This window comes from Brassica rapa, chromosome A01 (genome assembly GCF_000309985.2).
Source record: "Brassica rapa cultivar Chiifu-401-42 chromosome A01, CAAS_Brap_v3.01, whole genome shotgun sequence".
In the NCBI taxonomy this organism is placed as follows: domain Eukaryota; kingdom Viridiplantae; phylum Streptophyta; class Magnoliopsida; order Brassicales; family Brassicaceae; genus Brassica; species Brassica rapa.
The window spans coordinates 14,874,095-14,892,593 of record NC_024795.2 but is presented as its reverse complement, the minus strand read 5'-3'; the positions used below and the strand labels follow the sequence as shown (position 1 = coordinate 14,892,593).

Sequence of the window (18,499 nt, the reverse complement as noted above, 5' to 3'; positions counted from 1 at the left end):
TGGCATATAGTTTAATTTAAAATGATACATATATTTATATATATTTTATTTTTGATACTTATTAAATGAGACTTTCAACTTATATTATTTTTTAATTATTTATATCATGTCATAACAAAAGTTTTAAATCATAAATCACAAAATTTGAATATAAAACTTTTAACAGTTTTAGTAATTTATACTCGTTTTTAAAATTTCAAAATATAATATGTAAATAATTTTTTTAATTTTTATTATATAGTTACTATGATTGTTTAATTTATTTTAATATCTTAAAATTAAAAAAAAATATAAATATAATACACACTTATTTTATCAAATCTTTATTATTCAAAATCATTAATTGTCATATATACTTTAGCCACATTAGGCAATTCTGTAATCTTATTTAAGGAAATAATGAAGCACAATAATAATGTATTTATTTTGATTTAATAAAAAGCTTATTTTATATTTATATGAACCAACCTATTTTTCTAAGGATTCTAAGAAATCATTCTAGTGATTACACGTGGCTACAAAAAAATGTTGCAATGCTTCTCAAATAATATATAGGGGATTCAGTTTCTACCGAACTTGAAAAAGACCATTAATTTTGTGAATTTGGTTGATGTGGCGTTAGGCTGGAGCAGGAATCTGAGTTTTTAAGTATTAAATACTTCGAAGAGTAATTGAGTTTTATAATTTTTAATAAAAATCAATTACAAAATTTATAGGCCTGGTGCAAATTATAAAACTCAATTACGCTTCGAAAAATTATAAAATTATGTGATTTCGTGATTAGAAAATTATATGTTGTAACCACACGAGCGTGGTCAAGTGGTACACACGGACTTGGAAAGGTGCTAAACACCCTGGTTTAAAACTTGACATCTCAGATATATCCGATTGTATGGCCAGTCAAAATAGATCTTTAATTTCCATTGCGAGGTCTGTTTGGCGTCAGTAAACAAACCCTCCCCCCCCCTTCCCCCTCAAGAATTACTCGATTGGATTTCGGCTTGCTGGATACCCGAGATTATAAAAAGAAAACTAAATGTGGTATGGTTTCTTATCAAGAAAATTACGGCTTGTGTGTTTGTAATTAAAAAGAATGTTTAGTATGGTTTCTTAGTGCATGATTATCGGTGGTGGGAGGAGGGTTCTTACGCATGGGCCCCACCATCTTTTTGCAAAAACCGTGTTTCAATGTCGCCAAATAAGAAACGTTTCACAGGGGTTTGTTGTACTGTTTACGGGCCTCACAAACACGTGGCAGCGCGCGATTGATTTATTTTTAATTTTTTTTTAAATCAGAACACACAAAAAAAAATTAAGAACCCAAAAACGTTTTTACCGATAATGATGCTCTTAATAGGCTAATTTTGTGCGGCCAAAAGAACACATCAAACTTTCGGTGGAGCTAATAGTTTTCTTGTCTAATATTTGTCTACTAGTACTAAGCAATATGTGAACAGAGAAATCTGAGAAGTTTTCATTGGTCACGGCTTGTAACAATTAATATGCTCACATGTGAACGTAATATTGGTCCAATGTGTTCAGTTTTAAATATTCTCTTCGTCTTTGTCTTTGGTCCCAAAATCTATTGTCTTTATATCTATAGCTCTTCGATCCAGCTAAATAATCTTAGGTGACTATATATAGGGCACATTTTTCATATACATCTTTCGTATCCCACCCTTTTCAGCACGTTCTTTTCTCATCTTGTCAATATTGAATTATACGTTTAGGAACACTGATGCGTAAAGTTACAGAGTGATGTCAAGATTTTAAAATTATCCATATGGTTGGTTCATATGTGGGTAGATGAGGGTACCTCATAGCTCATATGACAGATTTCAACATTGTCAGTTAATCCTTGATTTAATCTACGGTGATATTTTAGCGGAGAAGGTGATAGGGGATTTTTTAGGATTGATCTTTTGTCCTGAAGCCTTTTTATACTTGCCAATGATCATATCATTAGAGGCAGCAGCTTTTGGTTGTGGTTTTGGCGAATAACATGATGTCGCGTGCAATTAGAAGATTATTTATCTATAGCTTCCTCTCACCACTCGAATGCTTTTCAGAGGTTCTAGTGACTTATCTGAGTGGCATAAATCTGAAAGCACTACTCCATAGAGTATGAAAATACATGGGAAGATTAGTTTTCTTGTCTAATTGCACGTTAAGGTAAGAAAAATATTTTTACATGGCCATTGATAAAGGAGTAGGAAACATAAGTAACCCATTGCATTATCCAATTGCAGTAGTTCAATCATGAAAACCCAATCGTATTAGGACAACTTATATGAAAACCCACGCGAGTCTGTCATAGCTTTACTTATTCCGGTTTTATAGCCATGGAACAATACTTTTGATCTCTTGAATTCTTTCAGAACGTGAAGATTATAATGAATGATCATCACATTGTCAAAGATGAATCGATTTGTATTGGGACATGTACATATCCCAAACCTAGATGACATTAGAATAGAATATATCCATTATTGTAGTTTCCTCTAATTCTATAGTATTAGGAAATCTGATGTGTATAAATATAGGTCTTGAGCAGTGCCGTGCGAAGAGTTTTAGGGGCCTAAGGCAAGTTTTAAAAATAAATTTATTTACAACAGTAATGAAACTAATTTTCTAATATGATATATTATTTTCACCAAATACACAAGTCTAATACTATAAAAGAATAAGTTTATAACGTAAATATGTTATATTATGTCATATAGAAAAAAATACATGAATTCAAAAAATGAATTAACTAATTTTTGTAGTAATGTTTTTTTTAAATAAGTCTAAACCACTATATTATAAATTATTTTAAATTTTGGGACCCTAAAAACAGTTATATTAATCGGGGGTTTGAGGCGAATGCTTTTTTTAATATACTGTAGGCACGCCTCTCTTGAGGTCTTAGATGAATGATAAGAACCAATTATCGACCTTCTCAATTTGTTTGGTACGAATGCGTATTGATTTGCCGAGATAACAAGGTTGAATATATGTTGGAGGCGTATGATGAGGATCTTTAAAATGATAGTAAGGTAAACGTTAGAGAGAGCTATCTGTCTATAATCATCAATCTTGATAAAAAGAAACTCCAACTATATATGGAATACTATTTTAATAATAATATACCGGGTCTTACTTCGATTGGGTGGATTAAAAGTTGCAAAAAATACTATTGGTTTGAGCTTTAATGGAATCTTCACATGCATGTTCGTTACATTCTCATAACTAACCGACAGATTGCTGGAACATGATCAAGACTCGCATGCATGTACTGACAGTGAAATAACATTGATAGATGTGGTCAAAGTTATACGCTCGTTGACTGCAGAAGTTTATAGTACTAGTTTTTTTTTTTTGTTGTTGGAATCTTCTTAACAGAGCTAATGATATATGGATAAATCTCATAATACCATCTTTATGCAAAACCTGGTTTATCTTCTCATGATTTGTACTATATTTCGTCTATGAAAATTACAAAACTAATATCGTGTTATTTCACAAAATATCATAAAGTTATTTACACACAATATGCTTGGTTGAAACTGTAAAAATCTTTTGACTGTAAATTTTTATTTTAATAAGAATTAGATTTTTGTTTTATAATAGAAGAATATGATCTGATTGTAGTTTGAATTTTAATGGATGTATATTCATTCAGAAAAAAAAAGAATTTTAATGGATGTATAAACTTTAATTTAGTTCTAAAGATACTAGTTGAATATGTTATAATCAAATTTTAACCTCTGTACATATTTAGAAGTTGTTTTAAAATGATAACAAAAAAATAATTTTTCAAATCGTTGTTTCATTAATTTTATTATTTTTAAAATCACATCCATTATTTTTTTGAACATAACAAAGATTTTAATTTTGGAAATATTCTTAAACTAAGGCAATAACAAAACTGGCTAGAAACCATAAAATTTAGATATTTAAAATAAGATAATAACAAAACTTCACATCCATTATTTAACCGTTAAAGTTTTGATAACCAACTAACCAAGTAAAAACTACAATAACATTGATTTTTTTTATTGGTTACAAAACGTAAATCAGAAATGGTTTTTGAAACATTGATTTTTTTTATTATATTTTGAGTGTTTGAAGGACAATTAAAGTATGCTTGGGAAAATTTTAACTTGAAAAAGAAATTATTTTAAAACCATTAAAATCTTAAGTGTCTAAATACCAAAAACTCCCTAGCCCTCAATAGATTTGTTCACGATGCCACATATTTTATGGTAAATGTAACCAGTGGCGGACCCAGCAATAATGTTTACCTGTGTCATAATAGATATATTTTAAAAATGTATACAAAAAGTGTCAAGATGGAGTTTGAACCCAGGTTTAGGGGTATCAAAACCTATATACTCACCATTTAAGCTACTGATTACATACTTTCATACATACCAAAAAACTATTTATGATCATTTAACCTGTGTCACCTGACCCACCTAACCTGGTAGTGGGTCCGCCTCTGAATGTAACTATAGAAACTAGAAAACTCAAAAATAAATATATTTAGCATGAAATTTATTCATAAAAGCTTCTTATACCAAAATTTTAAGTTAAAAATTCAAACTAATTCACACAATCATAAGTAAATTGATCATATAAGTAATATGCTAACTAATAACTAGATCAAATTATTAACTAGATCTTGACCCGCACAACCGTGCGGGTTTTTATATTTATATACTAAAATGTTTTAGTTTATATAACAAAATTTAACAATAACTTAACGTAATTTAGTGTTATATATTATGTAATTTTATAATAGCTACGTTTACGTATGTGGCTTATATATTATTACTATAAATTTTATATTTTTGTAACAAAAATTATTTTGGAAACTTTATTATGTAACAATATTACTTTACATACTTTTTATTTTAAATTTATATGAAATCAAATTAAATTGGATCTATATAGTAGAAAATATATTTTTTGAGATGCTGAGAATTTCTTTTAAAGAAAAACTATAATACATAATACTTCAAAATATGTTTGTAGTAAATATCCTATTTGAGAAATACACAAAGTTGGATAAAATATCTTCTTTTAATTTAAAATAGAAATGAATATTTCTAACAAAATCTTTGTAAATTTTATTTTTAAAATTAATCAGTTTAGATTGTTATTATCAGTGAATATATAATTATAATACTTCATATAATTTTACATTTTCATATATAAATCAAAACTAAAATAAATTTTAATTTCTAATTATAGTTTATGATATCTAAAATTAAAATTAATTACTTTTGGATATAAAATTTAAATTGATTCCAAAAATATTTTTAAAAGATTTTATAGAACTTTCTTTAAAAATATTTATTATTATTCAATTAAAATATAAATATTATAATTAATTCATGTCAAATTTGATAAAATTTTAAAGAATGGTCCAAATGAAAAATCACGTATGAAAAATTCATCACTACAGTCTATATATATATATATATATATATATATATATATATATATATATTATATATTTATCAATACATGTTTGTTAACACAACATCTATATAAATATTGATATATGTATAATGTATAACATAATTAATAATAATAACACTTATTATGAAAATACAATAGTGTTAGGATTTTAATATTTGATTTGATTTTATTATCTGCATGGTGAAATTCTAACATTATTTTATTTGCATAATAAATGTTAATTGTTATTATTATTAATTAGATCATATGCAGGTATTAACTCTAGAATAACTAGGCAACTATAATTATATATTGATGGAATAAATATATTTTCGAAATTATCCATTATTAATTATATTTTGATGGAATAAAAAGATAATTAAATATCTTATTAGGATATTGTTATGAAATACAAAAAAAAAATGTAAGCAACTTTCTAGGGATGGTCCATTTAAAATATCACACATGAAAGAAGTATTGACTTCTCTTTTAATAGTATAGAATAGATCCTTCCACTCATGTTCCACGAGCGAGAAATCAGTTTTCAGACTTTTTAGCTAAGAATGCTAGATCCTTCCATAGGGAGTTACTTTTCATTGGTTGTTCTATTCCGGTCTGGTTACCCAGACCACCTCAAGCTTGAGTAATAGAATGGCCGTTCGATGTAAAAAAAAAAAATAGTATAGAATAGATCTCGACCCGCGCAACCGCGCGGGTTTTTGTCTCTATTTATTTTTATATAATCATTTTGTTTTCAATTCTAAATGTATATATATTCTATCAATTTTAAAACATTATAATTTTACGGTATATTTTTTTATTGAATAGATTGTTTCAAACTTTCACATATATTTGTATCTTCTTCTATATATATTTTTTGGATTATTATTTCATTATTGAAAACGTAACTATATATATAAAGATTGGTAAAATATTGTTTTAATGTCATCTTCAAAGATATTGTAATATTTCACAAATTTAGAAAGTTTAAAAAATAATAATTTTTTAGCTTTATAGATTTATATCATAAAAAATAAACTTTTAGCTTCACGTCGCAAGTAATATATATTAATTGTGGAAAATTTTGAATAAGTTGTTATGGTTTTATATATATTAGAGGATATTCTTCTTAGTTGCTTTGATATTTCATAGCAAAAATTTAGGAAACACACATGAGGAGTCATTATGTTATAATTCTATCATTATGTTTTAGAATATTCGTTTTTAAACGTTCAAGTAATATGATACTGTGTAAATTAGTTTTTTCGATATAAGGAAATATATATTATTGTTGCAACAGAATCTTCGTTTTGAAAAATCTTATTATATTGGTTTTAAAGATAAACAATGATTTGGATAAAATAGAAGGACATCATATATTGGTTTAAATGCTCGATGTTGATATGATAAGACCGGTTTGATGGTTCTTTTCAGGTGAACAGGTTCAAATAATCAAACTCGAATCATCACTTGAACATGTATAAATAATGTGTAAATGACTACAACAATCTAAAACAGAGGTTTTATGGACCATTTTAGGTGAAATGTTCGATTGTTAACGACGAACCAGCTGTATGGTCTGTCTACAAATGTCGTTGATACGAGTTGGTTTTGTTTAATACATGAACGGCATGTATATTAACATACCAGAACTTTCGAACAGTACGAAAATGTATTAGTCTATGAACAAAATGGTTTATGTCTATACAACCATTATATATATATATATTGGTTAAATTAGTTAAATCAAATCAGTATTTGCAAGTATACGATGGTTTACATTACCACTATGTATAATTTATTAAGGAATTTAATATGAGTTTGTTAATCAATCCGGTTTTATAGAAATTGATGTTATATTAGGAATGATATATTATTAAGCCATATTATTATAATAAATGAATGATAACTGATTTCTAGTGAGTATCTATTTTTTAAAATATCACACATGAATTAAAGTTGTGATTTCTGTTTTAATATATAAGATACAACTAGATTTTCCTTAGATCTGATTTCTATGCAACAAGAGTTGTGGAGCCTCCATGCAAAGGATGTAGTCATGTAGACCCGGCTAGTTTATATATATATTATCGACTTGAACTCATTTTTCTCATCTCTCATCTTTCATATTTATCTCTCCGCACACACACAATATATATACATTGACACTTTCAGATAAAAAAAAAAGGAAGCAGATAGTTAATTCATGGATGTGAAAAAGCTAAGGAACTTCACGAAGGATGATTCCATCTTGCAAACCATGTATTTCTCTTGCTCTTCGTCTTCTTCAAAACACGTTTTCGCAAGAAGCTTCTCAACTAAAACTTCTCCTTCTCCATCTTCGAAATCCCTTTTCAAGAGAAGCTTCTCAACTAAAACATTATCGTCTCCATCTCCGGAGTCCCAATTCACGAGAAGCTGCTCAACAAAAGCTTTGTCTTCTTCTAGTTCTTCGGATCCCACTTTCAGACGGAGTTTCTCCACCAAACCTAAAACTTCTAAGTCTCTATTTGATCTTTCTAGAAACAGTTCTACCAAATGTTCATCTGATTTATCTTCCAAGTCATCACTCTCTAGGTGCCTGTCTCAGAAAGGAGCTTCGGTGACCCAAAAATGGTGTAGAGTAGCAAAGGAGCACAAGTCCCGATTGTACATCATCAAACGCTGTGTTTTGATGCTCGTTTGCTGGCACAAACATTCCTGAGATTCATTGCATTGGACCGGAATAAGAAGGCAAAAGTAGTTACTACATTCAAGTAAAGGTTATTCCATTTGGTTCTGAATCTTCGTTAGTCTTATTTTTGTGTATTAATGACACTGTTTTATAGAACCATCATCTGAATCTAAGTTTAAAGTTCCATTTTCTATGGCAACCGATCTTCCAAGTGATCCAGCAATTAGAAGAGATCCATGCAATAAATTAACAAAATTTGGATATAACTGAGTCACACTAAGTGAAATGATATTTTTAACATCCTCAACTTGGTTAAACGTCCCAAATAAATGATCGAAAGAATTTTCCAAGATATGTTGATAAAAAAGTAAAATATTCTAAGAAATGAAGGAAGTATTGGTCTTCTTCTTTGCTTCCTTAGTCAAACTAGTATTGTGAGATGAACGACTGTATTTCTGGGATTGTCAAGATCAAATAACATATTAGAAACCATCTATTAAAAAAATAATTTGTATACATAAGAGTATATATATTAGAGTAAGCACATAAATCAAAACCAATACCTTTTGTTTATTTATAATCATATTTTTGGTAACTAAATAAAAACATCATTTTGTTTATTTTATATGGTATACTAGGTTAAGATCCGCGCCTTGCGCGGAATGAACATTATATATAAATTCTTTTATATATTATATGTTTATAACATATTATGAAATAATAAATATATATTGAATAATTAAAAAATCCTTATTTACTAGTTATATAATTAAATTGGTGTGATCATATAACTAAATTAACCATATATATATATGGTTTTTTGCAAAATTGACCTATAAAAATATATATATATATGGGTATATAATTTAATTTAACAGATTATATACTTTTGAAATTTACATATTTTTATATAGTATATAATTTAATTTAATTTTGCAAAAAAGTCAATTTTGGCAAAAACCCCATATATATATATGTATATATATAATATGAATATCTATTCATAAGATTTCATATTCATACGATTTGTGATCATTTGTATCTTGTTGAAAAAAAAAGTTAAACATTTGATCACAAAGTTTTCAATGTATGCATTTTACCATTTTAGTAATTTATAGTCATTTAAAAAAAATCAAAATTTAAAATATAAGAAAAAATCTAATTTTTTATTATATGCTTAATGTGATTGTTTAATTTATTTTAATAATATAAAATTAAACAAAAAAATAGATGATACAAAAATTGTTATCAAATATGTATTATTCATAATCATTAATTATCATATATTTGTTAATTATTTTGTTTAAGCAAAGAATTGAGAATATTTTTTGTAAATTGCTAATCAATTTGATAGTTAGTTTAACAAAAATATAATTTATATTTATATACACCAATTTATTTTTCTAAAGATTTTTAAGAATCATCGTAGTGATGACACGTGGGCTAATGCTTCACAATTAATATATATATAGGATAAACAGATACGTTCGGCTATTGCTCCAATACACACAAAACGAAGATGGAAGAGCACTATCACATTATGGTGAAACAATAGTTATGGATAGATAACCCAATAAAAACTTTCATGGTCTCTATAAAGACTTTGGCTTTCTCGACACAACAGTTTGGTTGGAACCATTGTAGATTAAACCTCAGGTAATGAAATCTATGGATTCAGTAGAAATTGTCCATCAAACTCCAAACGGATGTCTCTACGTTATTAAGAACAAGCTGCTGGAGCAAGCTATGAGGCTATAACTTCATTCCACGTACTTCAAATCAACCAAATCTAAATCAAGATTGGAATTGTTATTCAAAACGTATTTGATGTATCAAGTTTTTGCAGCTTGTAGCCTAATACTTGACCCATAACTACAACACCACTAAACCATCCTACAAAGAACAAGGTGAAGTTCATATTTGATCGGAACATGAATTTTACCTATTCGAATGAAGAATATCTTTGGCAGGAAGAGCTATAGGTTCAATATCTCGGCCTCTAGATTCTTCCACTTCCGATACTCAGGATCCTCATACCGCCAGTTTTCATCAATAGGCTGCGTAATGTTCATCGCCGACAGGGGAGAATCATCTTCAACAAACTGTCGTCCAAACTGTGATTTATCAGCAAGAGAACACCAGTGAGAGAGGAAACCAGCCGCTGCGATGCTGACTTGATGACGATGGTTGAGAAAACCGTTGCGGAGGAGAGGGAGTGTTCTGAGTAGTAGTGAGATCGTTGACCATAATGTAGTGAACACAAAATCAAGCTCAAAACGACTACAAGAATCGATCATTCTTCTCTTCCAGAAACTACAACGATCAAACCCTAACAGTACAGTCACTCGAAGAAGAAGCTTGCACAGGAAGAAGACAAGGACGAAAGAGACATTTCCACATATGTTTTATATATCGATTTCAAGTTTCGAACCTGAGATGCTGTGGAAACCAATAGGTCGTAGTAGAACCCACCGTTTTCTATATTTTTACTTTTAACTAGGTATTTTCCTGCATTATTTGCAGATAAAGTTTTAAAATTTAAAATAAATTTTCGTTGACTTGCAATATTTATTATTTGCTTACAATTTAATTTTAAATTTTAGTTTAATTATATGTAAGAAAAGAATATTGATGTTGAACATATCCGTTTGTCTGTAAAAAGTGATTGTTGGCGTCAAAAATGGACACGGCGAAGTTAACATCCAAATATCCGTAAAAATCGGCATAAACGTTTTTACGAAAAGTAATTTATTTACGAAAAACTTTGCGGTGAAATCTTACACTAGTCTCGGTTGATCCATTAAAACTAAACACCCATAGCCCAAGAACACGTTCATAGAACGTCAAAAAAAGATCCAAACAAGGTCGCCACATAGCGACCGGTCCGCGAACGAGCCGGTAGTTACGTAGCGACCAACCAAGCCACTCGGTCGGTCGCTACGTAGCGACCGACCAAGCCATTTGGTCGGTCTACGTAGCGACTGATCCGCGAACGAGTCGGTTGCTACGTAGCGACCGAACTGTCTCGAACATCGATCAACGGGTACGACCCAAATCCGTGCATTCTCATGTGTTCCTTAATGCTAGCTCCTATGTACCGCAGCCATATCATTTCTCACTCCCATCGATTGGAGTTATCACTTAAACTTTACGAAAAAAATCACGGAAAGTTTATTTTTATCGATAAAAATCGTAATAAACGTTTCGAGTCGAAAGACGGCCCAAATTGGTCTAAAACGTGATTAGAAACCCACTTACTATTTTTTTTGAAGGAATAGTCCATAGATACTATGGCGGCTTATACTTAGTCCGCAAGAAAAGATAAATGTCAAATTTCCACAGATAAATGTTAAGTTTCCGTGGATAATCATGAAGATCGAGAAAAATAGAATATCTTCATTTTCGAGTTATGACGGCTTAAGGGTAGAAGAGGAAATCTCAAACCGACTTTGGAAAGAGTATATAAGGAGTCCTAGGTGAGAGGCACAAGAAAGAACTTTTCCAGAGCAAACTTAGCACTTAAAGCAATTAGGCAACTTTCAGTTTTTGTTATTTCGAGCTGCGACTCAACTAGGTTCTGCAGTCTTAGGTTATTAGAACTAGGGAACTCGCCGACAACTCTTGTAGCCGAGGCTCTTACCTTGTTGTAAACGCTCATACGCAAATTCGGAATAAGACTTCTTTTTGCTCTCTTTTTACCATTTATTATTTTTCTCATCTTTATTTCGTGTTTTGATTGTTTGGTGTGTTGTTTAGCAGATATCCGGAACCTCTGGAAAATTAAGATTTTCCTAACTTATCTAATTTAAACGGAAACCGACTGTGCGAATTTCGGTTCCCACAACGATGCATGCCCAAGACCAAATTGTTATGATAAATTAAGATAAAATAAATATATTTATTTAATTTTTAAAATAATATGTATGTATATATTTAAAATTATAAGATTGGAAAGATTATTATCTATTTATTTTGGTTAAGATATATCATATCAAATTCTTCAATATTAAGAGAAATTTTTTTTTTTGGTATATAATTATCCAATGTTTGCTTTTTGGGGTATGCTATGACTAAGGGGTGTTCAATCCAAAATTTGGTTCGGTTTCGGTTTGATTTTTTTTTGTTTTTCGGTATTTTGATTTATGAAAAAGTAGCTATCAGTTTAAAACCATATCTACTTTGGTTTGGTTTGGTATATATACCATCAGTTATTGATTTATTTAGTTTTATATCAAAAACAATAAATATATTTATTTTTATAACATTTAGTAAAATATACTTTTAGGATTAGATATTGATTTTATTAAAACATAAATATATATAAGTTCTTAAATAGAAAATTTATTTTATTTTATTATTTAAAATAATTAGAAAATATATTAAGTTTATAATAATAATTTTATAAACTAAAATAAGAAAATTAGTAATATGATTATATTATTAAATAACTGAATTAGCACGCATATATACAAGTTGTGTTTTATTTGATTTGATTGAAATGGAAAATATAACTTTTAACTTAAATAAAATATTAAATTACTAATGTCAACCTTTTAAATATGAGTTCCTATAAATGAGATAAATTATGTATATATTATTAATTATATTATATAATTTACATATAGTTATACTACTATATTTTAATTAATCAGTTTATTCGGTTTATATACCAAATCATATCCATATACTGCAGTTTTTTTTTTTTAAATAACAACCATTTGGTATATTCGATATTAGCAAACCCAAACCATTTTCTCTAGTTCGGTGTGGTTTTAATCGAGATTTTACCAGACTGAACACCCTAAATGTGAGAATTTATGATTAACATTTTACGTATATCACTTCAATATTGTTTCTTAGTTCTTTAAGGTCTCAGCCACCGGAAACGTGATTTTTGTGGGAATCAGAAATCCATCGAGAGATACTTGATATTATTTTTTTATCCCCTTTTCTTTTGATATTTTGTTTGCTAAACTTTCGACATATTTTTGAAGGAAAGACATCTTCTAGATGACTCAATACAATTTGGTGAAATAATTGCTTTGCTAAAATAGTTAATCGCCTACAATAAAAAATAAAAGACTTAAACCAATGTCGATTTATAAGTTTGTTTTCCAATGTATTCGTAACCATGTCAATACATTATACATGAAGGATTAATAGAAACCTATTAATATACGGGTATTGATAGTAGAGGAGATCAATTGGTTTTTCAGAAAGATGATTGATTGAAAAAAATTCCACGCGAACAATAAATTAAGAAATAACTTAGTTGGAGAGGCAGAAAATGTGAAAAAATGAGATGGTCTAAAAGTAAAAATGGAAAAGCAGTAACACAAAGATTGAATAGAATGTAGAACAATGATATGGGAAGAGATAAGGAAACCAAATATAATTTGTTACAAACTTCTGTTATAAAAGGTTCAATATTATATAAGATTTTGAAAATGTATGTTTGTTACTCTAGATGGATTGCGTTGTTTGAAGAGGAGACGATTTAAGAAGGAGTTGCCAAAGACTATTTTTTCAGATGATGTACGTGATTATGCTTAAGTGATTGTATTTCAAAATGTTTTATTATGAAATGGCTCGATGGTTAAGCTTCCGGAAATATACAAATTTTTGGTTATCAAAACAAATTCAACGAAAAGGTTCATATTAAATTTCACACAACTCTTAAAGAAATGAACACATCTTTTGTTTTTTACTCAGATTCTTAAATGAAATTGTCGGCGGTAGATTAGAGATTATGAACAAACTCAACCATGAAATTGAATTTTGTTTTCCTATAAAAAAATTGATGACATCTACGGAAAATAAAAAAAACGTGGAAATAAATCTAAAATTACTCGGGAAACAATTGTATGAATATTTTAATGTGTTTTAAGTGTATTTATCTACAAAAATTAAAACTACAAATTATTAAGCAAAATTTACTAAAATTTTAATTATATAATCTTATTATATAAAGTTTGTTTCTTTAAAGTTGCTAATTAACATTATCGCGACATATGTCAATAAAGTTTTTAAGATTGTGACATGTGTCAAAAACATGATATCCTTTTTAAAGATTTAAAAAATGATATATTATTCCAAAAATATGTTCTTACAATTCTTTTTAAGATTTTGGAAAAGAAAAATTACTATTACACAGTCTTTTTCAATTATATATTGTTAAAATTATGGGATAGTAACTTTTATCTTAAATCCTAAACAAGTAAATAATTATAAAAGATTATTTGAAAGTAATTTATTTTTTGTTAAAAAATATAATTTTCGTTTTTAAAGATACTAAAGAAAGAAAATTGTGAAAGGAAAATATTAACTAAAAAAGGTTTAAAAACAAATTATCAAAATCCTACAAGTACAAGAAATTATTTAATAAATATCATAAAGTAAAACTAACCATAAAATAATTAATATTTATTTTTTAAAAGCCTAAACAAAAGAAAATTGTAAAAGTATTACTATTATTTTAACATAAATAACATACTTTCCTTTTTTTATAGGTAATTGTATGTTAAAAATTTATAAACCAAAAAATAACTACAAATATTTCACAACTATATTTAGGTTTAAGTTTCCACATATTATTTTCACAAAACGAAATATTACTTACGAGAAAAGTATAACCTAAGTATTTTATTTTAATTTCTTGATAAAACTCAATTTTTATAATCTTATTACATTTTATGATGCTAACACAATTTTTTTCCACTTATGATGTGCTGTCATACATGAGTATGTGTGAATATGCAAAATATTAAAAATATGTCTTTGTACGCATAAGACAAAATATAAAATCAGTTAAAATTTTTTTTTATTAAAAATAAATTAGTTGTACAAAAATTTTAAACAAAAACAAATTATATTATCCTACCAATACAAGAAATTTTTTTAATGAAAAATATTACAGAAAAATAATTATAAAATAAGTAAGTTTCCTTTTTTTAAATTCTAAATAAAATAAAATTGTAATTTTGTGTTAAAAAAATTATACACCAAAATAAATTCAAATATTTCACCCGATATGTGTGTTACATGTGCCAATAAAAAAATTATATGCTAATGTGTCAATAAAAATCTACCATTATGTGAAAATAAATTTTTTTTTCTAAAATCCTAAATAAAAGATATTTGTGAAATAATTATTTATTTTTTAATTTTGACCAAATAAGATTTTTTTTCTTTTTAAAAAAAAGAATCCTTACAAAATATAATATTAAAAGTCTAATAGCAATTTTCACTTTTAAAATTTAATGATAAACATGATACTAAAAATTATTTAATTAAAAAATAAAAATTGTTACAATATTAGTGATATTGAAAAAACAAATTTTGAAAATAGCAACTTCTAAAAATAGTTAATTAACTGGAAGTAATTATATGATGAGAAAAAGACTAGGATAGCACCAAACCAAGTTTTTGTTCCCAAAGTAGCACTCAAGGCTCAAAGTCACAAAAATAGATTTCATTAAAGAGGTAAATATACATTTATACTCCTTGGGTTAATTAATTCAAAACCTTAGGGTTTAGAGTTAAGGGGTGGAGTTTTGGAATTAGGGTTTAAAATTTTATAAAAAATAAATACTAAAATAAAAAATAAAAATTTTAAAAACAGTTTCAAAAAGAATTTTTAAATTATAAAAAGAAAATTTGAAAAAAAAAAATTTCGAAAAAAAATTTCAAAAACAAAATTATAAAAATTTCGATTCTGAAAACATATAATCTGAAACTATAAAAAATTTCTTTTTTCATTTTTTTATTTTTTTATTTTTATTTTTATTTGTTTATTTAATTTAAAACCAAGGGTATTAGAGATATTTTACCCTTTAATGAATGTCATTTTTGTGACTTTCTCTTTGTAGTGTCATTTTTGAGACATAAACTTCAAAAGGTGCTATTATTGACAATTGCCCTTATATGATAGTAATTTTATTTTTATAAATCCCAAAAAAAATAGGAAATTGCCACAAATACCACATTCAGAGTACCACTTTTCATGTTTACACTAACCAATTTTATCCTCACTTTTAATGAAGGCTAAAATACAATTATACCCTTAGGGTTAACTAATCTAGACTTAGGGTTTAGAGTTGAGGGGTGGGTAGGGTTTTTGGAATGTGAAATTTATGATTCTAATAAATATATAAATACTTAAAAAATATATAAAAATTTAAAAAATAGTTTCAAACATAATTTTTGTTTTTCAAACAGAAATTTAAAAACAAAAAAAAAATTCAAAAAAAAAGAAATTCAAAAAAAAAAAATTATAAAAAAGTTCGAATTTGAAAAATTATAATTCGAAAACATAAAAAAAATTCATTTTTATATATTTTTTTAATATTTTTTATAATTTTTATAATTGTTTTTATATATTTTCTAATTTTTTATTTTCAATTTTTTTTTATTTTTTATTTTTTAGTTTTTTAATTTTTTTATTTAAATAATGACTTATTATATATATAAATAACAAGGGCATAAGAGTCTTTTGCCACTTAATGAAGAAAGTATTTTTGAAAAGGTCTCATTAGTGGTGATAAAAATGAAAAGTATTACCATAAAAGTGGTAAACATGTAACATATAAATATTAATTTTCTTTTTTAAAACCTTAAAAACTGTAAGAGAATATTTGATATATTTTAAAAAAATCATAAAGAGAAGAGTTTTGTATCATAATTTTAAGTTCTAACCAAAATAAAATTGTAATAATTTACTTCGTAATGTTTTTAAGAGAGAATTTGATGAACATGATACTAAAAAATTACTCAATCTGTTTAAAATTAGTTTAGATACGAATTGTATAAATAGTATTTCTTAAATTTATTTACTAGTAACTAGAAATAATTATTTGATAACAATTTTTTTTTTAATTTTAAACAGAAGACAATTATAAAAGGTTATATGATAGTAATTTTTGTTTCATAAAATCTTAAAACAAAAATGTAAAAGAGTATTTGATATATATAAATATATTTGATTGTAAATGAAAAGGATCCCTTTAAACAAAATCTAAACAAAAATAAATTGTAAAATTATGTAATAATAATTAAAAAGGAGAATTTGATGACAAGTATGATGTTAAAACTATTTAATTAACAAAAATAAAAAATAGGATGTCTTCATGATTGCTATTTATATATGTTTGGTCATAGGAAAATTATACACATGTCTGATATATATTTTCATGTTTGGTCATAAGAAATAGATTATTATTATTATTGTCACTGCAGTGATTTTTATATGCATTTTGTTGAAAAATTCAAGTTTAATCGTCATCTTATTACATTTTTTTACTATGTAATATTTTTATACTTTATTTTTAATTAAAATTTTGTTATGGAAATATATCATTAAAAATTAATGAATTAAGAAAATTATTAAGCATCAGATAAGTTTAATAAATATTAAATTATTAAATAAGAAAGTGAATGATGTTGTCATTAATTCGATTGACCTTATTTAACTTTCAATTTTTTTTATTCTAATTCTTAATTCGAGTTGGGTTGTGTTTAAAGTTATAGGTATAAGTGTTTTCTCTAGCACTTAGTAGAAAATTGATAAAAATCCGCATATGCACTATGATTATAAAATACAAATATTAACTGTAATTTATGTGTAAAAACGAGTTCTTAATTATAAAATAAATCTAACACATCATATGCAAAAATAATCCTAAAAGTATAATAAAATTATTTATTTCTTTATTAAATTAAAACATTTAACAATACCCATTGCAACGCACGAGCTCATATCTAATCTTTCATAATACGATCTTACATGTAATTATATTAACATGTGAATAGTGCATGAGGAATCATATTAATAGTTTATTTGGTTAAGTGGACCTCTAGAATAATAAATAATTGGGTCTGTGAGAAAATCAACAAAATAATGGATGTGGGATTGACATGTCATCAAATGAAAAAAGTTGAGTAACCAATCTAATTATTTTGTACGTCCACATCAGTTTCGCTCAGCCGTAATGAGAAAAAAAAAATTACGAAGATTACCTATCTCTTCTCCTCCTCCTCCTCTTCCTCTGTCTCCTCCTCTCCTTACTCAATTTTTTTCAGACGTGGGCTGGTCAAACCCCAACCATTGCAAATGGGACACGTCCAATGAGACGGGAGCAGCTGCGTCACGAGGAACCAGCTCAGACTGAAGGGGATCCGCAGCACTCTCCCTCCGGATCTCCATAAACTCTCCGAGCTTGTCGTCCTCGAGACTCACGTCAGACAGTCAGAGAAGACAGAGCAGCAGCGTCGGGGAAGACAGAGCAGCGGGGTCGGAGCCGAGCTCGTCGTCCTCGAGACTCACGAGTCAGACGTCGGAGAAGATAGAGCAGCGGGGTCGGAGCCGAGCTCGTCGTCCTC

The 18,499-nt window shown here is 27.2% G+C and overlaps 1 protein-coding gene and 1 long non-coding RNA gene across 2 annotated transcripts; both read left to right on the top strand.

The window, feature by feature from the left end:
* Window positions 1–355: 355 nt before the first annotated feature.
* On the top strand, window positions 356–6,114 carry LOC117128523. Its single transcript, XR_004451842.1, has 2 exons — window positions 356–2,543; window positions 2,889–6,114. It is a non-coding gene; the product is annotated as an uncharacterized LOC117128523 (long non-coding RNA).
* Window positions 6,115–6,389: 275 nt separating this feature from the next.
* On the top strand, window positions 6,390–8,321 carry LOC103873773 (A-agglutinin anchorage subunit). Its single transcript, XM_009152172.3, has one exon. It carries the CDS (start codon window positions 7,655–7,657, stop codon window positions 8,150–8,152), a length of 498 nt encoding a protein of 165 aa, XP_009150420.1. The 5' UTR covers window positions 6,390–7,654; the 3' UTR covers window positions 8,153–8,321.
* The last annotated feature ends 10,178 nt before the right edge of the window (window positions 8,322–18,499 follow it).